This window comes from Eretmochelys imbricata, chromosome 7 (genome assembly GCF_965152235.1).
Source record: "Eretmochelys imbricata isolate rEreImb1 chromosome 7, rEreImb1.hap1, whole genome shotgun sequence".
NCBI classification, from domain to species: domain Eukaryota; kingdom Metazoa; phylum Chordata; order Testudines; family Cheloniidae; genus Eretmochelys; species Eretmochelys imbricata.
The window spans coordinates 103,750,212-103,775,979 of record NC_135578.1 but is presented as its reverse complement, the minus strand read 5'-3'; the positions used below and the strand labels follow the sequence as shown (position 1 = coordinate 103,775,979).

The window sequence follows — 25,768 nt, the reverse complement described above, 5'->3', positions numbered from 1 at the left end:
ACCTACTCACCACAGTGTCTTCACTGCGGTGAGTCGACTGCTGCCACTCCCCTGTCAGCTCTGCCTGTGCCTCTCACGGCGGTGGAGTACAGGAGTCTATGGGAGAGCTATACTAGATGCGATAAATCGACCCCTGCTGGATCGATCGCTGCCCACTGATCCGGCGGGTAGTATAGACATACCCTTACATAGTATGGAGCACTTTTAAGAAAGCTATCAGAGTAGGCGACTTTGAGATCAACCTGGAGCACTCTTTGGGTGACCATTAGCCTGAAGGCAATACAATGAACTGTTCAGAAATGCTTACTTACAGAGTGAACCTGACAAACCAACAAGTGTTGAGAGATGGATTTCAGTGGAAATAGCAAAGGACTCTCCTGAATTGTATGTTAATAAAACATGCTTAAAACAGTAGGAAACATTACATGCAGCAGAGTACTGTCTGTTTCATGGTGAAACTCTGTCATCCATGCCCAAGATATAAAACTGGACATAGCTCTATACATAGTTCTACACATAAACCACAATCTTTTGTTGGAAAGAAGTGATGAAAGCATGTGGAAAACATTCAGAAAAGTGGTACTGGTTACAGTGGTGTGTCCTCCATGGTGAACTACGGGTCCTGGGGATGCTGCAGCACCCCCTGACTTGAAGTTTACAGTTTGGTTCAATGGATCTCAGCACCCCCCCATACACATTGTTCCAGCACCCCTGATGGTGAATGGACAATCAGTGAGACATGTACTGAGGTAATCCGTATATCCTCAGAGGTGCAAAGACAAACTGATACTGGCCATCTGCTATTTCAGCAATTAGATTGCAAGCATAGGCACTGACTTCATGGGTGCTCCAGTCCTGGAGCACCTACCAAAAAAAATGAGTGGGTGCTTAGCACCCACTGGCAGCCAGCTTCCCCCCCCCAGCTCTGGGGGAAAGGGGGAAGAGCGAGGGCGTGGTGTGCTCAAGGGTGGGGTGGAACTGGGTGGGAAGAGGTGGGGTTGGGTGGGGGGTTGGGGAAGAGGTCGGGTGGGGGCAGAGCGGGGGAGGGGGGTTGATTACCCCCAGGACCCCAGGAAGCCAGCACCTGTGATTGCAAGACAGAGAAATGATTCAGCATCAGTTCCTAAACCTCGACGTGAAAAAGACAGGCTAGACTACAACTCCTTTGGCAGGCAATAGCTCCAGACAATTCAAATTTACTGTCATGAGAGCAAGACATTGGTTTAGGCACCAGTAAGCATTAGTGCAGTGCAGGATTGGAAGTAATTCTGTTGAATGAGAAACAAATATGGGACTATGAAAAAAATATTAAGGAGAGAATGACCATCCAACTGAATTGTTTAACACATAGCCTATTCTGTTTGCACTGCAAGAGAGAGGATGCTAAAACAGAATGGCGGGGCAGTATAGGAGTCATGTCTCCTACTGAAATTGGATGGATTCAACAGTAGGGCTGGCTGCAAGTTTTCCATTGAAGCGTCTTTGTGATAAATGGGGGGGGGGGGGGAGGAGAGCTCCCTTTGATGGACACCCAGACAGCCGGTTAGCTGTAAAATCCCTCTTGGTAGCTGTTCTCTACTTACTTTACCTGTAAATGGTTAAAAAGTCCCCTAGGTAAAGAAAAGAAAGGATCCCACTGAGAGTTACCAAAAGCAACTACAGCATTTGCTCAAGAAACTTCCTGAAAAAGCACAAGATCAAATCCGCACAGACACACCCCTGGAACCCCGACCTGGGATATTCTATCTACTACCCAAGATCCATAAACCTGGAAATCCTGGGCGCCCCATCATCTCAGGCATTGGCACCCTGACAGCAGGATTGTCTGGCTATGTAGACTCCCTCCTCAGGCCCTACGCTACCAGCACTCCCAGCTACCTTCGAGACACCACTGACTTCCTGAGGAAACTTCAATCCATCGGTGATCTTCCTGATAACACCATCCTGGCCACTATGGATGTAGAAGCCCTCTACACCAACATTCCACACAAAGATGGACTACAAGCCGTCAGGAACACTATCCCCGATAATGTCACGGCTAACCTGGTGGCTGAACTTTGTGACTTTGTCCTTACCCATAACTATTTCACATTTGGGGACAATGTATACTTTCAGATCAGTGGCACTGCTATGGGTACCCGCATGGCCCCACAGTATGCCAACATTTTTATGGCTGATTTAGAACAACGCTTCCTCAGCTCTCGTCCCCTAAAGCCCCTACTCTACTTGCGCTATATTGATGACATCTTCATCATCTGGACCCATGGAAAAGAAGCCCTTGAGGAATTCCACCATGATTTCAACAATTTCCATCCCACCACCAACCTCAGCCTGGTCCAGTCCACACAAGAGATACACTTCCTGGACACTACAGTGCTAATAAACAATGGTCACATAAACACCACCCTATACCGGAAACCTACTGACCGCTATTCCTACCTGCATGCCTCCAGCTTTCACCCTGACCACACCACACGATCCATCGTCTACAGCCAAGCTCTGCGATACAACCGCATTTGCTCCAACCCCTCAGACAGAGACAAACACCTACAAGATCTCTGTCAAGCTTTCTTACAACTACAATACCCACCTGCGGAAGTAAAGAAACAGATTGATAGAGCCAGAAGAGTTCCCAGAAGTTACCTACTACAGGACAGGCCTAACAAAGAAAATAACAGAACGCCACTAGCCGTCACCTTCAGCCCCCAACTAAAACCCCTCCAACGCATTATTAAGGATCTACAACCTATCCTAAAGGATGACCCAACACTCTCACAAATCTTGGGAGACAGGCCAGTCCTTGCCTACAGACAGCCCCGCAACCTGAAGCAAATACTCACCAACAACCACATACCACACAACAGAACCACTAACCCAGGAACTTATCCTTGCAACAAAGCCCGTTGCCAATTGTGCCCACATATCTATTCAGGGGACACCATCACAGGGCCTAATAACATCAGCCACACTATCAGAGGCTCGTTCACCTGCACATCCACCAATGTGATTTATGCCATCATGTGCCAGCAATGCCCCTCTGCCATGTACATTGGTCAAACTGGACAGTCTCTACGTAAAAGAATAAATGGACACAAATCAGATGTCAAGAATTATAACATTCATAAACCAGTCGGAGAACACTTCAATCTCTCTGGTCACGCAATCACAGACATGAAGGTCGCTATCTTAAAACAAAAAAACTTCAAATCCAGACTCCAGCGAGAAACTGCTGAATTGGAATTCATTTGCAAATTGGATACTATTAATTTAGGCTTAAATAGAGACTGGGAGTGGCTAAGTCATTATGCAAGGTAGCCTATTTCCTCTTGTTTTTTCCTACCCCCCCCCCCCCGATGTTCTGGTTTAACTTGGATTTAAACTTGGAGAGTGGCCAGTTTGGATGAGCTATTACCAGCAGGAGAGTGAGTTTGTGTGTGTATGGGGGTGGGTTTTTGGAGGGGGGTGAGGGAGTGAGAGAACCTGGATTTGTGCAGGAAATGGCCTAACTTCATTATCATGCACATTGTGTAAAGAGTTGTCACTTTGGATGGGCTATCACCAGCAGGAGAGTGAATTTGTGTGGGGGGGTGGAGGGTGAGAAAACCTGGATTTGTGCTGGAAATGGCTTTTAGATAAGCTATTACCAGCAGGACAGTGGGGTGGGAGGAGGTATTGTTTCATATTCTCTGTGTATATATAGAGTCTGCTGCAGTTTCCACGGTATGCATCTGATGAAGTGAGCTGTAGCTCACGAAAGCTCATGCTCAAATAAATTCGTTAGTCTCTAAGGTGCCACAAGTACTCCTTTTCTTTTTGCGAATACAGACTAACACGGCTGTTACTCTGAAAGGAAAAAAAGGACATCTGACCAGAAGAGCCAATGGGAAGGCTAGAACTTTTTAAAATTGAGAAAGAAATTTTCCCTTTGTCTGTTGTTCTCCCTGGGCTGAAGAGACGGGCAGCAGGAATGCTGTGTAAAGTTTGAACCAGATATGAAAACCATCAGATCATATCTAGAACTACTTTTAACAACCCAAATATGTAAGTAAATTAGGAATGTTTAGGATGACGCGATTAGGTTTATTTCTGTTTATTTTTTAAGGCTGGTGGACTCCTCTGTGCTAACCCCAGATGCTTTTGTTTGCTTGTAACCTTTAAGCTGAACCCCCAAGAAAGCTATTTTGGGTGCTTAATTTTGGAATTGCTCTTTTAAAATCTAGCAAAAGTCTAAGTTCCAGATGAATTTTCTTCCTTTTTGTTTTTAATAAAGTTTACCTTTTTTAAGAACAGAATTGGATTTTTGGTGTCCTAAAGGGTTTCTCCACGTTGTTTGATTAGCTGGTAGCAATAGCTAATTTCCTTTGTTTTCTTTCTCAGCTCATCCCCAGAGGGGGCGTGAAAGGGCTTGAGGGTACCCCACAGGGAGGAATTCCCAAATGCTCCTTCCTGTGTCCAAGGGGGTTTTTTGCATTTGGGTGGTGGCAGCGTTTACCAAGCCAAGGTCAGAGAAAAGCTTGGGAGTTTAATACAAGCCTGGAGTGGCAAGTATTAATTTTTAAAATCCTTGCTGGCCCCCACCTTCTGTACTCAAAGTGACAGAGTGGGGATTCAGCCATGACAGTCTTTTCAAAACAAAAACTTTCCCCTCTGGTTTAACTACCATGGGGCATCATGGAAATCATCTGGCTAGGGAGCCCTGTCCCAAAAGACAAATGGGGGCATAAGGCACACAAACTACCACCCCCAAGGCATAGCATAGCAGCTCAGGTGGACATATATTAATCCTGAACCAAGCTGAAATAAGTTTCAGTTCAACATACCAAAATGAAACCTAGATTCAGGAATGTTGGAAGAATTTGTTCTGATCAAAAATGTTGAAGTGAGTCATCTTCCATTCTGTCATATTTTGACTTTTGTCCTGATTTGGGATGAAAAATTTTGAAATGTCTGAAGTTCCTGTATTATGAAATTCGGATTTTGAACCAGCTTTACCCAGTTAGTGCCTCTCTGTCTAAGGGCTTGTCTACACTGGCACTTTACAGCGCTGCAACTTTTTCGCTCGGGGTGTGAAAAAACACCCCGCTGAGCACTGCAAGTTTCAGCGCTGTAACGTACCAGTAGAAACAGTGCACCAGCGCTGGAAGCTGCGCCCCTCGTGGAGGTGGGTTTTTTAGAGGGCTGGGGGAGCTCTCTCCCAGTGCTGTGCCGCAACTACCATGGCAGCGCGTTAACGCTGTCAGTGTAGACAAGCCCTAAGTCTCAAAACTTCAAAGCCACAGCTTCTAAATCCCACGATATTCAGAACCTTGCAAGCTCTCACCAACGTCAGTGCGAGAGGATCAACAACAGAGTGGGCCAAACTGTGCCCTTAGCTACACCACTGCAAATCTGGAATAATTCTATTCGCTTCATTCCTGATGGTGAAACAGAACAGAACGTAACTCCGTTTGTCAAACAGGGCAGCATCAGCAAGGAAACGTTTTATTTTCCATCTTTTAAGAGGATTTTACAGATCAAGGAGCACAGAGTGTGAAACCGAAAGTGTCCTTTTAAAAAAAATAGGCATATTACTGAAGATACGATCTCTGAATAATTAAGTAGCATGGTGATCAGCAGCAGTGTTACCACTCTGTAGCCAAACAACGAGATTTCATTACATCCCAATGCCCTATAGTCTTTAGGCTGCAGTGCTCATCAAATCACTACTTTTATCTCTATCAGGGCACTGTACATTTGTTTTGTTACACTTCTAATATCTCTAGAGAGCTTGTTTTACACAAAGAGAGTCATAGCCTGGGTACTTTGTTGTTATAATGAATTCCTCTGAAAGAGACGTAAAGCACTCAGAAAATTGCAAACTCCAGTTTTAGCCATCACGGTTTCCAGCAGTTTTAATAAATGTTTAAAAATAACCAACAAAATCCACCCTGAAAGCAAACAAACAATTGTATTTATCACTTCAACTGTAAAGATGTGCCTGCTCTTCAGGTAATCAATTTCTCTGAATTACTAATAACAGTTATAAGAGCAAGCAAGGCTCCCAGTCACAGCACTTCAACAGTTGTAAACAAGCTGTAATTTGCATTAAAAATAAAGTCAACTATCCCAGGATACTTGGATATTACTGGCTACAAAGTTAGCCTACCTAGGCTTATAGATATAGGATTCATGTGGCATCAAGCAGCCCATTTACAGGTCTATCAGCACTTCTCTTTTATATACCCCTATTTCTGAAGGGTTTATAACCACTGTTAAACTGGATGTAGCATAAAAGCTCTCAGAAGCACAGATATTATGTACAAATTGTTCTCTCTGTGGAGGAGAGAAACCTGGTGAACTAAACCTGGGAGACATGGTCAGACTAGAGGCAGTTCTGCAGCACATACCCCCAACCCCTTCCCCAGGCCCTGCAGAAATGTTTCTGTATGGCCATGGTCTGGGGAGGCTGTGACCCAGGGACCACTTGGTGCCACCTGGCAGAGGGCACGGGGTGCATAATGGTTACAGGGATCCCCTGGGTCTGCTAACTACATACTAGTTCAAAGAGTGTCATGTAAGGTCTAATAAAAGTTTGTCATACTGGTCCTCGATCATTGTGAAGTGTACATACAAATATGTATATATACACCCTGAAAATTATGTTCTTAAGGTCTATGACTTGGGGCTGGTCATCTGAAAAGGTGACAGAAAGATAAACATTTTTTGCCTGAAAGAAACGTATCTGTTAAATGTGTATTGTATGGTTCACAATAGGCACCCATTTGCAGTCTGAGCAAAATGCTAATCAAGTGACTGCAAAATCTCTAGCAGAGACCACATATAGGAAAACAAATTCTGGGGTTATCCTGTTTACAAGTGTAGAGAATAGATTTTTGGACTATAAGTGCAGCAACTGAGAAACTACATCTTTCCACTGAAGAGGAAAGAGGACAGCGTGTTTTGTGAACTGGAGCTCTCTCCCATCAGCTGAGAGTGTCTTCATTAAAGCACTACAGTGGCACAGCTGCACCAATGCAGCATTTTAAGTGTAGACGTCCCTAAGTTAGTTCGTACAAAACGAGCCTACTGATATGGTTCCATGTTAAAATGATTGGTAAAAACAGAAGATTTGAAACCAGAAATTAATTACCCAAAAATTGGTATGTTGGATGAGGGGCCTAATTGGTGGACAAAATGAGGGAATGAACTGTGTCATCCACTTTCCACTTTGTGCGGTTCTTAAAAAGAGTCTTTGAAAAAATCTCAGCAGCTCTCATCTCACTTCCCTGACCCCAAGACAGAGGGAGCAGACCAGACTGAAACATTTTCTTCTCAAGAGGAAGGCCATCATGCCTTGCTCTTGTTTAAGGGACTTTGGTTTTGACCTTTAAGTCCTGAAAGTCATCATATCATCATGACTGCCAGTCCTCAGCCCATCAGTGGACATCCAGTTGTTAATACTGCAGAGCCATGGGAGTGCCTGTTTTTGTCTCCCTTCCCTTTTGTGTTATTTTCTGCTTCCGCTACTTTTTCCTCCTAACCTCTCTCACTTTATTCAATGGATCCCAAACCCAACTGCATTGCAGACACTCCCACCTCCAGCCAGGCACTGTGTGGGGAGAATGGGCCCAACAGGATGTCATCTCTGACTGGAATGGGAGCCAGAGTCCATGCAGAGGTTCCGTGGCCAATCTGCTAACCTAAAGTATCCATCCATCCATCCGTTCAGTGTTCCAAGAACATCAACAAAAGCTGTATTTCCCCCTGTGACAGGTAGACCAGGTGCCAGCTCTTGCCAAGGCTTTAGGTGTCAGCTGAGCACTGATAAATTCATAGCTGGAAACCAGACAGCTCACCGGTATGTTAGCATTGTTCAAGATAGGTGTTAGACTTGTAAGGATGAGAAATGGACTCGAAGGTCCAAGACAACTTTGCAAGTTATTGCTGGATACATAATAGCTGCCACTACATCACAACTGTGGAATTCACTTCCCCTTAAAGAACTTTGAAATACCTTGAGAAATACCTTTCTAAGTCTTGGTTACAAAATTATGGCATAGTATGTAATAACTGCAGTTCATGGCTAGCCCTCAGAACACTGGAAATAGCTAATTATTCGTGAAGACAGATTTAAAATGGTTGTCATATTAGTACTAATAGGTGGCAACCTGAAGCTCTTACATTCTTTTCATTCTAAATGTATAGGTCTGCCACCTGCCACTCCTGCTGTCCCAAAACACTTATCAAATGCTACTTGGTTATGGAAGGCAGCGTAGCCTAGAACAAGGCTCTGTCTTGGAAGTCAGGAGACCTTGGTTCTATTCCTGACTGTGCAACTAACTGCCTGTGTAACTTTGGACAAGTCACTTCACCTCTCTGTACTGTTGTTTCCTCTGCCTGGTCTGTCTTGTCTATTTAGAGCAGAAGCTTTCAGGGGAGAGAGTGTCTTTTACAGAGGCCATGTCGACACTACCACTTAAGTCAGCAAAATGTATGTCTCTCAGGGGTGTGGTTTTTTTCACACTCCTGAGTGACCTAAGTTATGCCAGAATAAGTGGCAGTGTGCACAGTGTTATGTTGGCATGAGAGTCGCTCGTTGGGGGTGGTTTAATTATGTCAAGGGGAGATCGCCCGTTGGCACACAGCGGCTACACGAGAGATCTTACAGCAGCACAGCTGCATCGGTACAGCTTTGCTGCTGTGAGTTCTCTAGTGTAGACAGAACCTGTCTTCACTATCAGTAGTTGCAGCACCAGTGCTGGGAGAGAGCTCACCCGGCACTGTTGTCCAGGTTCCTTCCCCACTCTGACCTCTAGGGTACAGATGTGGGGACCTGCATGAAAGACCCCCTAAGCTTATTCTTACCAGCTTAAGTTAAATGCTGCCACCACCAAAGTGTTACACAAAGAACAGGGGAAGTGCCCACTTGGAAACGTCTCCCCCCCAAAATATCCCCCCAAGCACTACACCCCCTTTCCTGGGGAAGGCTTGATAAAAATCCTCACCAATTTACATAGGTGAACACAGACCCAAACCCTTGGATCTTAAGAACAATGAAAAGCAATCAGGTTCTTAAAAGAAGAATTTTAATTAAAGAAAAAATAAAAGAATCACCCCTGTAAAATCAGGGTGGTAAATACCTTACAGGGTAATCAGATTCAGTACATAGAGAATCCCTCTAGGCAAAACCTTAAGTTACAAAAAGACACAAAAACAGAAATATACATCCCATTCAGCACAACCTATTTTATCAGCCATTTAAACAAAACAGAATCTAACGCATATCTAACTAGATTGCTTACTAACTCTTTACAGGAGTTCTGACCTGCATTCCTGCTCTGGTCCCGGCAAAAGCGTCACATAGACAGAGAGAACGCTTTGTTTCCCTCCGCCCTCCAGCTTTGAAAGTATCTTGTCTCCTTATTGGTCATTTTGGTCAGGTGCCAGCAAGGTTATCTTAGCTTCTTAACCCTTTACAGGTGAAAGGGTTTTTCCTCTGGCCAGGAGGGATTGAAAAGGTGTTTACCCTTCCCTTTATATTTATGACAACTATAAAAAATCCACCCCCACGAGGGGAGCGGCTCCCAGAGCTGGTGCACTGTCTACACTGCCACTTTACAGTGCTGAAATTTGCATCACTCAGGGGTGTGTTTTTTCACACCCCTGAGCGAGAAAGTTTCAGCGCTGTAAAGTGACAGTGTAGATTAGACCTAAATGTCTGCACACTGGGGCCCCTAGTTCTATTGTAACACAAATAAGAAAATGGGGATTTTTTTTTGGCCTTTTCCATTGTAGTTCCCCCCTGCCCAAGAGCGTTAGGCTCTTCTCTTGTTCCGGAATGGTTAATACGATGGTGTGCCACATTTATGGAAACAAATCAAACAACTCTACCAGAGAACAAATCAGAGCAGACACAAGCAAACAAAAAGAGGCAGACTTAGCACCCAGTCTACCAAGGTTAATTAGGGTTGTTAAGGTGGGAGTTTAAATTAATGGGTGTTGGCTAGATTGCAGGACTGTGCATAGGGGATTTCTTATGGGACCATCATCTAGGCTCATCTGCTAGGGAGATGAAAACACACAAATACATACACACACTCCCTCCCCTTATTCCTGAGCATTGAGTCATGAGAAAGCCGAACCTCTCTGATTTTTCATTGCCACAAACTATTTTCACAGGCACCACTTCTTATCAGACGCTGCTGCTGTTTTCATAACTCAGACAGTGTCTAGGAAAATGGAACATGCTGCTTGTTCTAGGGCCACCATTTATGTCACTCTGTCAATCAACCTTGATTACAGTATTCATAGTGCTCCATCATGGATCTGTGATTCTGGAATTGTAGGGTGTTGATACAGCCACAATGGGCCTGACCCAAAGCCCCTTGATGTAAAGGGGAGTGTTTTCATTGACTTCAAAGGCTTTTGGATCAGACCCAATAACCCATATTTTCCTTTAGCATAATTTTTCTGTGCGGATTTCTTTGTTTTCAGTGGAGCCACGCTTACACCCCTATTTAAGGCAGAAGGGTTGCATGGCAGTAACTGTACTTTACCAAAAAAAGGAACAGGAGTACTTTTTTTTGTGGACACAGACTAACACGGCTGCTACTCTGCAACCTGTACTTTACCAGATGGTCTGTCAAGTTTCCCTTCATCATGCCCAACTATATCCTCTTTTTCCTAGTGTGTGTCAACTTTGAGTGATAGACAGGTAGTCAGGATTTTGCAGTGTAACTGATTATTAGGAATAATTCATAGGATAAAAGCCTGTTGAACATGTTTTGTGTAAACTGTGCACTACACACAGAACTGGATTAAAACTTTTAAAATATATATAAATAAGGCTTTATATGTACTCACTGACTGCAATCAGAAGTGTCAATCTAAAAGTATTACAGGGAAGTTTGGGTATCTAAAAATGTGAAGAAACTTATATATAAAGAAATAGTGTACAAATTTATACTTATGTATAAATTCATAAGTGTAGCCCTTTGTATAGTTGAAGGACTCTGCGTCTAGTTTGTTATTCCATACCGTATTCAATTTTTATAAGTTAGTAGTAAAAAATAAAGCTTCTAACACCTTTACCTGATTTTGCAAAGCTATCAATGTTATTCAGTAAATTGGACATGTTCACATTACTAAACCCTGTTTTCATTTTAAGTGTAAAAAATATAAAGTTATATATGCTAATTTATTTACACTAGATGTGTGCACATTATCTCTGCAATGGGAGTATTAGTAACACATGAACTAGACTCTATTTTCAGTGTTTAAATTTTCAACTCCAAATGATGCTCAAAGATTTAAAGCTCACAACACATTCAGTCCTTTTCATCATAAAACTCTTTTGCACTGATGATTTTACAGGCCTCAGCTTGTATGCAAGCACTTAGTGGAAGACCAACTGCATAACCTTTTCCCCTTACAAGCATTCCTGAGGCTAAATAAGACTTTACCAGCTGCAATAACACCCATCAGTTATCTTTGCGGTAGTGTAAACAATGAAATTCTTATTATGTACTCAGAATCCACAGAGCCATTTCCATGGTAACTCTGTTTTCATAGCATATCTTTAATGAATAGTAATGAAAGAAATACTGCATTTACAACTTCATTACTAGTAAAAAAAAAAGTAGTAAATTTGAATTATTGTAGCTGTCATTTTTAGAACATGCTGAAGATCATGCAAGAATTTCAAGGCTGTCATTCTGAAGTGACAAAGTAAATACAAGCAGAAATATATACCAGGCACTGTTGTTCTTAATTTCACTCTTCAGTCTGCTATAATGGTAATAATTTTCTGATATAGAATAAAAGTCTGAGTAACAAAAAAAAGTCTTATTTGAAGTGAAGGGGCTTATGTAGTTGGGAATAAGTTGGTTACGTGTGCCTATGAATTTTAATGACTTGATCCATCATATTTTAATTACATAAATCATTAAAGTGCTGACTTACATAGGTATTACTTCCAGGAGAGATAAAATGCATGGTGTATAGGAGATGATGGTTACCTGCAAGACAGGATATGCGGAGAAGGAGATCACAGCCAGACAGTTAGAGGAAAAATGCAGTATAATCTACAAAGATATTGCAGATATTACATCTACAACATGGAGTAAATCCTAATCCAATTAAAGCAGAAGTTTCCATCCTGACAGACTCACATTGTAGGGTAGGACTCAAGGGAAGGAAGAACTGCCGGAACACAAGACAAAAATGGAGATTTTCAGAGTTGTTGCAAAATAAGTTTCATTACTTGAAAATATCTCAGTGCTAATAACTGAAAGTGCCCTCACTCACCAGATTTTCCCACCCACCCAAAAGAAAATTTGAGCACATGCAATGTCACCAAAAGCCTCCTTTTGTCAGACACAGAAAAGATGCTGCATTCCAGGAGTCCTCTTCTATGCCAACAGTAACATGGCAGCTCCCACCAAGAATCTATTCTACCATTCACAGTTATGGAGTTAAAAAACAGACTGCTCTGAGTATTGCCAGCTCTCATGATTTTAATCACAAATCTCTTGATATTTGGTTTTATTAAAGCTCCAGTTCTTGAAGTTGTGTGAATACATGAGAAGCTCAGTGTTTATTTTTTTAAAAAGCCCTCCCCCTTGGAGGTGGAGAAAGGCTTGAAAGGATGAGTGGAGCATGCCTCAAGGTTCAAAAAAGCAGCAGGCAAATAAAGAGGACCTGCCCCTTTGCCCCCCAAGATGTATTGTTTTAATAAAAAATTCATGATTTGAAAGCCAATCTCATGATTGGCGGGGGCAGCCTCATTAATGATTTTTGCACAGTTGGAGTTGGTAGTAGTGTGATATTTCTAAAGTGTGTCTTGAATGTTTATTTTACTTTCCATGGACCGAATCTGAGTCCTGTCTGTTGTATAGATTTTGAACTCTCAGGGCACAGAATGTCATTACCTATCTATACAAGGCCTAGCCCAATGGGGCTCTGATCCTCAACTAGGTTCCTAGGCATTTTCATAATACACATAATAAATACTCATGAGGTATTGAGTGCCTCATCTCTTATTGACATCACTGGGACTTGAGGGCACTTAATGCCTCAGAAGATCAAGTCCCAGACTCTGAGAGCCGCTGCGTGCCCTCAAGTCCCATTATATGACAGCACAGGAAACTCAATTCAACAGCTTTAGTGGTAGCTACAAAGCAGGCAAGTGACTCAGAGTCTTAGCCTGCACTATCAATGCTTCCCTTGGATCAGCCTGCCTGCTCCAAGAACTATTGGTCCTCACCAGGTCAATCTTCTCCCCACCTGAGCACAGGGACTACAACTGTGATTAGCCCTTATATAGACCATTGAGTAGGGGATGGCTCTTCACATTCCCTTTCCTGTGCACACTGGCGTGAGGGTCTGGCACAATCCAGCCCTTACGGTACAGTTAAGCCCCTTCATTTTCAGTTTAAGCCAATTTTTACAGGAAAAATCCTGGGTTTTACAAAAAGGATTATTCATTTTTTTTCCCGATTTTCACCCTACTTTTGTATCATTCAAATATATAAAAATAACTTGTTTTATTACAAAAATACAATACATTGCATGAGATCTATGTATTATGATAATGCATTAGTCTGTGTGCATATGCAAAGCGGCCTGTTGAATTGAGGCTACCTGTATTAGTCTAGAAGATACACATAATAAACAAACAAGAACGTGCACAAGCTCTGAAGTGCGTGCACATCTGAACATACTGATGAATCTCATGCTCACCAGGTACACATTTCAAGCTGTTAGCAGATAAAGGGTTAAAGATCTGACACACTAAAATGGGAAGAAAATGAAAATCTGTAGCGGAATGCATTTCAGAACACAAGGAAGTTTTAAAAAAACAAAAACAGGAGAAAAGGATAAAGTTGAGTGTGTGCGCTGCAAATGGTGTGGCCCAACTATTAAATGTAATATTTATAGGCTAATAGTTCTAACTGTTTATTCAAATGAAAAGTTTTACTTGGGGCTTAGCGATCTATTGTTTTCTTAAACTCAGAGGTGGCATTGTGTTTTGAGTTGTTTTAGTTCTGTAGCAAACCACACTGAATTCCATTCATCAAAGCATTAATCTACTGAATACGTTTTCCCCGGTCCTTCTGGCCACCAAAATAAACCCCCATATTTACCCAGAAGAATTATTAATAGTTTTTTACCACCAATTTTCACCTGTTTTGGTTGTACAAATAAACAGATAAATTCCCAGGAAAAATTAAATTAAATAAAAAACCAAAAGGCCCTATGTATAGTTAAGCTTCAGTTTTCCCTGAATACAGACAATTAGGTCCTAGCTATGGAAAAGGAACTCTCACATGGGCAGAAATTGTACCCACACAGTCAATGGGAGCAAGCAGATCTTGTTGAGGATTAGGGCCTTGTTCAATTATTTCCCAGTGTTTTTGTGGATCTACAGCAAGGCAACAAGAAAGAAAAGCATTTCTTAAAAAGTAAGGAAAATATAGCTGTAGAATGCAAATATTGGTAGAGAACTCAGGAGCAGGAGTAGTATTGGAAACTACTCAGTCCTTTTGGTTTTAAGATCAACTGTGCCCTTTTAAATGAAATCTTTTTAACAGGGCTATAATCCCAAGTGTGTTATCTGCTTCAGAAGAGTAGGCAGGGGATGCAGATGATAAAGGAGACTCTGTGTGTGTGTGTGTGTGTGTGTGTGTGTGTGTGTGTGTGTGGATTTGTTAGTTCTTGAGAGTGCTGATTTGGGAGAAACTAGCAATGGTGAAAAGTCATTATGGAGGGAGGCTGGAGATGGCAGAGATTGAACTGGACACAGGGATATTTTATAGCCCACCTGACCAAAAACAAACAACTGGACTGTGAAATGATTGAGCAAATAAAAAAAGCAATAAAAAGGAAGAGTGATAGTAATGGGAGTTTTTTTAAACTACCAGAGCAGACGCTGGAGTACATTAAGAGGATGAAATAAGGCTGGAGGTATGTGTGACTCTGGATTTTTTATTTTTAAAAAATCATTAAATGCTCTAGTAATACTTATCTGAGTAAGAAACAACACAGAATATAAATGCCTCAGCAGTACTTAACTGGGTGTTAAAAGCTGCATGTAAAGAGCTGCGCACAAAAAGCCATTTGGACTGCACCACAACAAAAAGTTTATTGGTCCCACAAAAATCCAGGAACACTGGGGCATATTCCTGAGTGTCATCTATTATCACTTTGTCTATTAACTGATCATTAGCATATATACAGACATCTCTTTTCATAGAAAAAAGAACGAGGAGTACTTGTGGTGCCTTAGAGACTAACAAATTTATTTGGGCATAAGCTTTCGTGGGCTAAAACCCACTTCATCGGATGCATGCATGCTTATACTCAAATAAATTTGTTAGTCTCTAAGATGCCACAAGTAGTCCTCATTCTTTTTGCTTATACAGACTAACACGGCTACCACGCTGAAACCTGTTTTCATAGAGCACTTCTGTAACAGATCTTACATAACAATGCCTCAGATTACTGAATAATTTAGAAGAAACAAATGGAAATCAGGGAAGTAGAGAAAGAGTATAATGTACCATTTAGGATTAAAACTAACTGAGAGTCAGACAAAGGCAAAGAGCAACTAATGAAGTAAACTCAACCCCAGCATGTCCCCTTGTGTCTGAGTGCGATGTTAGCGGGGTTTTCCATCTCCTGAACCCCCTCCAAGCATTCTCTCTTTGTGCACCACTCAGCCCTCCAGCTGAGAAGCAGTTAGTCCAAAACCCTTCCAGGATAACAAGTGTCCAGTGTAGTCCAAAGTCCCAAAGAATCAACCTATCCTCCTGGCTTTATGCTCAACCCTTTCCTGGGACTTCATTGCCTTTCATCCCCAGCTCTGGTATCAAACACTGTCCTGTTCAACCAAAGTCTTCCTGAGCCTCCCACATCCTCTAGCACTTAACCTCGCACAGGAACCCACCTTCTCATCTACTGCCCATGGCTCCATCCCCCCTGACTGAACTCTCTCAGACGTATTTATAAGGCCCAGCTTCCAGCTGAGTTGTCACCTGATCCTTTTAGTTCCCCACCTCCATCTCTGGCTGACAAGTAAGTATCACATTACTTTCCACGTGAAGTAAGTGTAACTGTCTTTAACCCTTCCTCACCAGTGATGGGGGTTCCAGCCCATCACAATAAACACTTCCTTTTTCATTTTGAATGGTGATCATTGGCTTATGAATAATGGAGATTAAAAACACTCTGATTTGGGGAGAAAACAAGCAGCTTTCAGCAACAGAATATCTAGCACGAAAACAGTTGTCCAACATCTCTTTCTCCACTGTCAGTACCTCAGCTGACAACAGTGCAGTGTGGGAACTGCTGACAATGAGAGGACCTGCCCACCATACCCATCTCGTAGTTTCTTTCTTTCTTTATACATTGGATAGCTTGCAGACACATTCTAGTTTGTCACCTCAGAATTTAGAAGAGAAATAGGAGGGACAAATATGCAGATGCATTTTCACGGTATCAATATCAAACCCATTCATAGATTCATAGATACTAAGGTCAGAAGGGACCATTATGATCATCTAGTCCGACCTCCTGCACAACGCAGGCCACAGAATCTCACCCAGCCACTCCTGCAAAAAACAAACTGTTATGGACCAAACACTCACCTGAATAAACAAATGCAACTTCAGGGACGTTCTATGCACTAAACAGATAATGCCTCTCAAGGAGCCTCTCCAGGGGCCACAATCACCTCTTCTTATCCCTCCTATACCATGAAACTATCTGACGAGGGGCAGGAGTGGCTGGCATAGCACAATGCAGCTGAGGCTTCCCTAGTCCTTGCCTTAAGGAACCTTCACATTCCCTTTGATGCTCTGGACTGATGCAGAGTGGACACAGGAGAGTCCAAGGATCTGGCCCATATAGATTAAAGTTGAAAACATTCCCAGTCTGAGACCAATCCTCACCTTCATTGCCTCTAACATCCCAGGAAGAGGTGAAAAAACCCTCTGATTTTCTCCTCTGCCTATGAAGAATTATTGGTTTTAAATGTTTGAGGTTCATGGAACTTGCCATTATAAATTTGTGGGAATTGGAAAAAGTGGTAACGTTTCACTTTCTGAAAATTGTTTTAACTTATTTTCTCAGTCCACTTGTAACTTAAAAATGCCTAGATGCAAAAGCATCAATCTTGGTTTAGTCACTAATCCTCACAGAGCTCTAGGGAATACAACTATTTTTCACTGGGGAGCAATGGAAACATTTTGAGTTAGAGGCGGAATTTTTAACATCTGGGAGCTATAACAGGCTCTCTGCACATGTTATAGCTTCCATGAGATGCCTGGCATGTGTTACAATCACCACTCTGCCTAGTCTAAGCTTCCATTTAAAGAGACACATTCACCTCTAGCCTTCTGTCATGCTAACAGATCCCTCAAAAATCTAAAGCTCTATGTTTATCATGGCAATTTCTACTAAATGGCAGGAATAATTCATAGTGATTTTTTCTTCTAAGGCAGGAGGGGGAAAAACATCAGTCCAACCCCATCTGTACTCTTGCCAACTGACCTCAGCTGCCAGATCTCCTACCTTGATTTCTTGCTCTTAGGGCCTGGCATTTTCACATATTCCCTCCCCATCTACCGCATGGGAGACAGGGGATGCTGTAATCTTCACACATACTCCACACTACTGCATTTGCTCTTAGCTACAGCACCATTGGAACATACTAATAATTCACTTGAGCAATCACCACTGCCCCTAACTCTAGCCCACTTTAGATCATCTCCTTGATCATTACCTGGACTGCTCACTGCATGCTACTCTCTTTCCCTTGGTCTTTTGAGAGCCTCAGCTCTTCAGGGCAGGAACAGTCTCATGCTATATTTATGTACAGCTCCAAGCCTGATAGTTCCTCAGACCTGATTGTGGCCTCTAGGTGCTACAGCAAATGTAATACATAACAAAATGGAGTCCATATGAATAACATTTGTATGGAGAATGTCTCTAGGTACTGGGGAAAGTCTGCAGGGAGATGTCCCCCTATGCTATCATATTTGGTAAGTTGCTTTGGCCCCATCTCCATGCCCTGGGTGTGAGGCACCAAGCCTGTAATCCATCTCATCCCCATAGTGAGGTGATCTCAGTTGATGTCTCTGACATTGAGGAGTAGATGATGTTGTTCTCCCACACCCATCTCTACAATACAGGCAGCAATGAGACCTGAGAAAACTAAGGAAGAAAAACCACCACAAAAAGTCATGAGCCCAAAAGGCCAGTCCTTGCTTACAGACAGCCCTCAAACCTGAAGCAAATACTCACCAGCAACCACACACCACACAACAAAACCACTAACCCAGGAACCTATCCTTGCAACAAAGCCCGTTGCCAACTGTGTCCACATATCTATTCAGGGGACACCTTCATAGGGCCTAATCACATCAGTCACATTATCAGGGGCTCGTTCACCTGCACATCCACCAATGTGATATATGTCATCATGTGTCAGCAATGCCCCTCTGCCATGGACATTGGCCAAACTGGACCGTCTCTACGTAAAAGAATAAATGGACACAAATCAGACATCAAGAATTATAACATTCAAAAAACAGTTGGAGAACACTTCAATCTCTTTGGTAACTCGATTACAGACCTAAAAGTGGCAATTCTTCAACAAAAAGCTTCAAAAACAGACTCCAACGAGAAACTGCTGAATTGGAATTAATTTGCAAACTGGATACAATTAACTTAGGCTTGAATAAAGACTGGGAGTGGATGGGTCATTACACAAAGTAACACTATTTCCCCATGTTTATTCCCCCTCACCCCCACTGCACTGTTCCTCACACGTTCTTGTCAACTGCTAGAAATGGCCCACCTTGATTATCACTACAAAATGTTTCCCCCCACTCTCCTGCTGGTAATAGCTCATCTTACCTGATCACTCTTGTTACAGTGTGTATGGTAACACCCATTGTTTCATGTTCTCTGTGTATATAAATCTCCCCACTGTATTTTCCACTGCATGCATCCAATGAAGTGAGCTGTAGCTCACGAAAGCTTATGCTCTAATAAATTGGTTAGTCTCTAAGGTGCTGCAAGTCCTCCTTTTCTTTTTGTGGATACAGACTAACATGGCTGCTACTTTGACACAAAAAGTCATGGAGCTTAAAGGAAAAGATGGGGAAAAATCATGGAATTTTCAATAGTACGGAGAAGGGTTGGTGCTCTGGTTAGTATTTGGTGGGGTGAGTCACTGCTATTTATGTGTAGTGTGGAGGGGACTCAAAAGGAGTTAGACCAGAGTAAAACTGGTAACAGTGGAGAATTAGGCCCCCTCAGCTTTTATTTTAAAAAAAATGTTGCTCCATTAACAAGGGGCTTCCAGCTGATCAGCTATGAAAGTGAGTGAACTTGGTTCTCACACACTTAACCAGGTATAACTCAGTGGACCTAAATTGTTACTTCTATTTTATCCTGCTTTAAGATAAGAGAATCGGGGCATGTGCGGGGAGGGAACTCCCACACTAGACAAATGGTAAATTAAAAAAATAAATAAATACATTAAAAACGAAGTTTTCAAAAAAAAAAAAACAACTTTGCTAAGTTGGCATTAAGAATGTGTAGACCCACTGGGACAGATATGGCAACTTCCTGCAATATCTGTGCGAGATCTAACTATGTTAAGTTCATGTATCATTGTGGGCCAGGATTGTATGGGGGAGGGTAACCACATCTCCTCCAGAAGGTAAGAACAGTGAAGGGTGATGAGGCAAAGTCACTCATGTTGTAACACCTCCATAGAGCTACCATCACCTGGAGAGGCTTGCCTATACTGTACTAATTCAGACTGGATTCTCCAGAGACCAAATGGACAAAGGATAAACTGCCTGAGTTTAAACTGTGATCCTCCAAATGGACCAACCTTCAGACGAGGAGGCCCCCCCAACTCTTAGGGAAATGTTAGAAGCACTGACACCTGCCAGAGCCCAAGGCTGGAATTGGGATGACTTTCAGTAAGCTTTTTAGTATCCATGTAGGTTCTTTTAGAGTTTAATGTGTTTTCTCTGTAATGTTTTCATTTTAAGTATAAGTGTGCTTGCCTAGAAAGAGCAGTTTGGTACCTTGTAACTGCAGGCAATTATTCAGTTCATAGCCTCTGGAGAGAAAAAGCAAAGTGCAGATGCTGCCCTGTTGAGGCAGTCTGGCTTGCTGGAAATATCAAATATAGGCAGGGAACCAGGCAGCATGGAAATATTGCTGGTCAGGAGGGAGAGAGACATGGGTCTCCACCCAAGAGAGTTGATGGCTGAGGAGCTGGGAGCCTAGAATGGGTGTCCTTGGTGGACCATGGGGGGGAAGGTGGCAGGAAGTACTAAGGTGCCCTGAACTGTGACATATGGTGATAGCAGTGGGATGTCTACGACAGTGTGAATTGCCATAAATGCCAACAGCAGTGAAAGGAAGTACTGTAAAAGGGAAAGCACAAGGACCCCTCGGTTTTTTTTTTTTTTTGCTGATACAGACTAAACATGGCAGCCACTGAAACCTGTCACCATGCAAGGCAGAGAAAAGTCTGTGTCTTTTGGGTAAAGGAACAGTGAAGAGAGAGACAGGGAAAAATGAATTATGAACAGGTGAAGAGAAATCAGCTTGTTGAGCTATGCGAAGAAAGGCAGCTCAATGCAGGGGAGCTGACAAAGGTGCAGCTAATTGACTTGCTGTATTCTGATGATCAGAAGAAAAAGAATAGTCCAGATCCACAGAGAACATCCAGCCCACTGGCAGAGGATCAGCGGATAGGGGAAATCTTGGAGCCAACTCCCTCGAGGGAAGCAGAGAAGAGGCTGACAGAGGCAGCAACTATGTTCCATTGGGATGCTGTACTCATCTACAGGTAGAACAAGAAAGGACACAGCTGGAGAGGGACTAACTGTGTCTGGAAAGGAGAAGCAGTGCCAGTCTGAGAGAGAAGAGAAGGAGAACCAGCACCACAGCACCAGCACAAGGAAAAAAAGAAGCACCACCCACTGCTAGCTCATGGAGCAAGGAGGACAGGAAGCATCAATACCATCTTGAGATGGAGAGACTGCGCCAGCAGGACCCAAATCTAGTTTGTAAAGCCAAATCCCCATGTACCTGTTCCAGCGGGTGGCATGGATTCCAAGTTATTTCCTCAATTTAGGGAGGGGGTTGACAGGGATTTGTTTCTAAATGCTTCTGAAATGGAGTGTGATTGAACAAGGTGGGATAGGACGACACACAGAGGTGAAAGTAAGCCGGTACAGTCTGGTATGGCGTACGGCAAGAGCTGGTACACCGTGCTGGACCGGACTGGCTTCCCCAGGCTGGTGATTTAAAGGGCCCGGGGCTCCCTGCAGTGGCCAGAGCCCAGGGCCCTTTAAATTGCCTCCCGAGCCTCACTGCCGGAGCCCTGGGGTAGCGGTGGCAGGGCTCCAGTGGTGATTTAAAGGGCCCAAGGCTGCAGCCGCTGCGGGGAACCCCGGGCCCTTTAAAGCGCCCCTGAGCCCCAGGGCTCCCAGCAGCCTCTGCAGCTGGGAGCTCCAGGGCCTTTAAATCTTTAAAAGGTCCCACCTCTTCCGGTTGAGGCCACGCCTCTTCCGGTTGAGGCCACACCCCCGCCCAGGACACCAGCATACCAGTAAGTCCTTTAAGTTACTTTCACCCCTGACAACACAGTACGGTATCTGGCTCCACTATTGTCCAAAAGCCTTTGTCCCTGGCATTTTCAATGTTATGGACAGGGAGGACTATACAGATTATGAGCAATGTAAACAAGCTTTGTTGCAAAAGTGCAAACTGACCTTTGCAGCACATAGGAGAAGGCTTCAGGGAGTTCAGAAGAGAGAGGACGTGAGCTATGCTGAAATTCCAACTCAACTTAGAGGTTATAGAAGAAAGCGGAGAGCTGGTTGGGGGGTTACCACAGCTGATAAGGCCTAAGAATTAATGAGTTTAGAATAGGGCTGTCAAGTGATTAAAAAAATTAATCATGATTAATCGTGCTGTTCAACAATAGTAGAATACAATTTATTTCAATATTTTTGGATGCTTTCTACATTTTCAAATATATTGATTTCAATTACAACACAGAATACAAAGTGTACCGCGCTCACTTTATATTTATTTTTGATTACAAATATTTGCACTGTAAAAAACAAAATAGTATTTTTCAATTCACCTAATTCACGTACTGTAGTACAATCTCTTTATCATGAAAGTTGAACTTACAAATGTAGAATTATGTACAAAAAAATCCTGCATTCAAAAACAAAACAATGTCAAACTTTAGAGCCTGCAAGTCCACTCAGTCTTAGTTCTTGTTCAGCCAATTGCTCAGACAAACAAGTTTGTTTACATTTGCAGAAGATAATGCTGCCTGCTTCTTGTTTACAGTGTCACCAGAAGTGAGAACAGGCGTTTGCATGGCACTGTTGTAGCCGGCATCACAAGATATTTACATGCCAGATAAGCTAAAGATTCATATGTCCCTTGATGCTCCAACTGTCATTCCAGAGGACAGGCATCCATGCTGATGACTGGTTCTCCTCAATAATGATCCAAAGCAGTGCGGACCAACACATGTTCACTTTCATCATCTGAGTCAGTGTCACCAGCAGAAGGTTGATTTTCTTTTTAGTTGGCTTGGGTTCTGTAGTTTCTATATCAGTGTGTTGCTCTTTTAAGACTTCTGAAAGCATGCTCTACACCTCATCCCTCTCAGATTTTGGAAGACACTTCAGTTTCTTAAATCTTGGGTCGAGTCCTGTAGCTATCTTTAAAAATGTACATTGGTATCTTCTTTGCATTTTGTCAAATTTGCAGTGAAAGTGTTCTTAAAATGAACAACATGTGCTGGGTTATCATCTGAGACTGCTGTAACATAAAATATATGGCAGAATACAGGTAAAACATCAGGGGACATACAATTTTGCCCCCTCCAAAGAGTTCAGTCACAAATGTAATTAATGCATTATTTTTTTAGTAAGCATCATCAGCACAGAAGCATGTCCTCTGGACTGACGGCCGAAGCATGAAGGGACACATGAATCTTTAGCGCATCTGGCACATAAATATCTTGCGATGCCAGCTACAACAGTGCCATGAGAACACCTGTTCTCACTTTCAGGTGACATTGTAATTAAGAAATGGGCAGCATTATCTCCCATAAATGTAAACAAATTTGTTTCTCTTAGTGATTGGCTGAACAAGAAGTAGAACTGAGTGGACTTGTAGGCTCTAAAGATTTACATTAGTTTGTTTTTGAGCACAGCTATGTAACAAAAAACCACATTCGTAAGTTGCACTTTCATGATAAAGAGATTGCACTACAGTACTTGCATGAGGTGAATTGAAAAATACTATTTCTTTTATCATTTTTATAGTGCAAATATTTGTAATAAAAAATAATATAACATGAGCACTGTACACTTTGTATTCTGTGTTTTAATTGAAATAGACATATTTGAAAATGTAGAAAAACATCCAAAAATATTTATAAATTTCAATTGGTATTCTATTGTTTCACAGTGTGAGTAATCACAATTAATGTTTTAAATCGTGATTAATTTTTTTGAGTTAATCGCGTGAGTTAACTGTGATTAATCGACAGCCCTAGTGCAGTACCGAGACCCAGTGCAGTACTGGAAAGGCCAGTTGCATTCCAGCCTCACAGAGTTAACTGTGTGACTGAATCTCCAGAAGGAGTCTTACATCCAGTCTGCCGATGGCATATAATGTTCATGCCAAGCCATTTACACCCCACACCACTACCCACATGGCATGCAGCACACTCCTGGGTGCAGGTCCATGGGCTCAGTAGTGGGAGCTGAAGGTGGTAGTCAATAGAGAGACACTCATTGGATGGAGAGATACTGGGACTGCTAAAACTACAGTTAAGCCTCAGGTCGTGAAACCCCATCTGATGCTCCCAGAGTGTGAATCTGGGAGAAAGTTCCTGGTATAAGAGCCTTCTCTCTACCTATGGCACAGATTTCTATACAGGCCCAGGAAGAGTCAGAGTGCTGGTTGTAGGTGTGTTGTCAAATATTCCATAGTCTTTGCTTTTGGGGAATGATATTATGACTTTGAAAACAGGAGGAGTGAATCAGACTCCCTCAGGTAGCTCCTGACTTGCTAGGGACTGTGAAGGCCAAAATGTAAATGGGTTGGCTGACAGGGTGTGTATCCTTCCTGCCAATATCCAAAAGGAATCAAGGTACCTTCCCAATTTATGCAGACAAATACCTGTGGACAGGGAGGATGGGACAGTCTTTCTCCAGGGGAATGAAGAGACCTACTGACTTGAAGGGAAATTATCTGAGTCCTGAAGCCCGAGACAGAGAAATAAGCTCTCTGCCTACCCTTACCAGGGTACCAGAGGCAATACAAAGCATAGAATCGTATCACTATAGGGTGAGAAGGGACCGCAAGAGTCATCTAGTCTAACCCCCTTCTAAAATGCAGAATATGTTGTATCTAACCATCCAAGACAGATGGTTATTCAGCCCCCTTTTGAAAGCCTCCAGTGAAGGAGCTTCCACAACCTTCCTAGGCAGTCTGGTCCATGGTGATGTCAGTGTCTCCAGCCAGAACTAGGCACACTGAGGCAGGTGCAGTGTACTGCCAAATCTCCGTGATCCCCACCCAAGTGCTGAAAATGCTCAACTAAGTGTATTACAGCTGCTTGGGAGATGATAAAGGTAACTACAGGGAAGAAGGAGAGGGAACTTCTTTCCACAGTCTGCCTCGTGGTCTGTCAAAATGTAAAGCAGCCTGTGCTGGGTGGGAGAGAAAGTTCTGCTCACCTTGACTCAGTATGTGGGGATCAGTACTCCTCTCCCTAGAGAAGCAGAGGTTAGGCCACTGAAGGAATTTGGCTATCGGGGAGGTTTGAAGAGTCTCCTTTGCCAGATTCCTCTGCTCTTAAAAGCAGTGCAAGGTTCAGAGCTGCTTCATAAGTGCGGGAGGCAGTCTTACCTTATTTCTCCCTTTGGTCCAAAGAATTTCTGCTTGTAACACTTCTGAGAGAGTAGGGAACTTCAACCCATCGCTGGGGCAGCCGATCCCTTGGGGGACAAAGGGAAGCCACGCACAATCCCAAGACCCCGGATGGAAAGTGGGGTGGGAGGACCCGTTTTCAAGGTGTGAATGTGGGTGTGAACTTATGTTAAGCTTAAAAGGTTCACACAGGTAGTAGGAGACCACTTAAAATGAAGTGGGCAATTAATACTCGTGCAGTCATCGGACAAAGGAAGGTTAGTCAGTAACAGGGTATGGTACAAGTTGTGGTAATGGCCCATAAAACAGTGCCTGTTAAGTCCATGGTTTTAATATCCAGCAGAGTTATGAACTTAAGTCCCCAAGCTCCTCTTTTGAAGTGTTGTGCAGGTTTCCGTTGAGGATGAGGTCTGAGAGATCAGATATGGAGTGGTCATTCTGGGAAAAGCATTTGTCCATGGGCGATAGGGTGGTTTTGTCTTATTGTTCTGTGAAAGTTCATTTGAGAGCATGGTGATTGTCTTTTCACCCATATAGTTGTTATTGGGGCATTTGATGAGGTTCAGCCGATGTTATGATAGGCAGGTGTAGGACCCATGGAAAGATATAGTGTGCGAGGTATTGATCATCACAACAGTGGAGATATGTCTGCAAGTTTGGCAGGAGCTGGTGCCACTTTGAGCTGGTGTATCTTGGTCTGTGGGGAGTTTGTTTCTGAAGGTGAGCTTGGCAAGGTTGGGATGGCGGGGGCGGGAGGGGGTTGTTTGAAGGCCAGAAGAGGGGGTTT

The 25,768-nt window shown here is 43.0% G+C and overlaps 1 protein-coding gene across 1 annotated transcript in view; it reads right to left on the bottom strand.

Moving 5' to 3' along the window:
* The window catches only part of LOC144268258 (uncharacterized), a 39,292-nt gene extending 27,325 nt beyond the window's left edge, over positions 1-11,967 (bottom strand). Inside the window, exon 1 of the mRNA XM_077822931.1 lies at positions 11,941-11,967. Coding sequence (XP_077679057.1) covers positions 11,941-11,942 — 2 coding nt within the window. The 5' untranslated portion in view covers positions 11,943-11,967. The remainder of the gene's footprint in view (positions 1-11,940) is intronic.
* Positions 11,968-25,768: the final 13,801 nt, after the last annotated feature.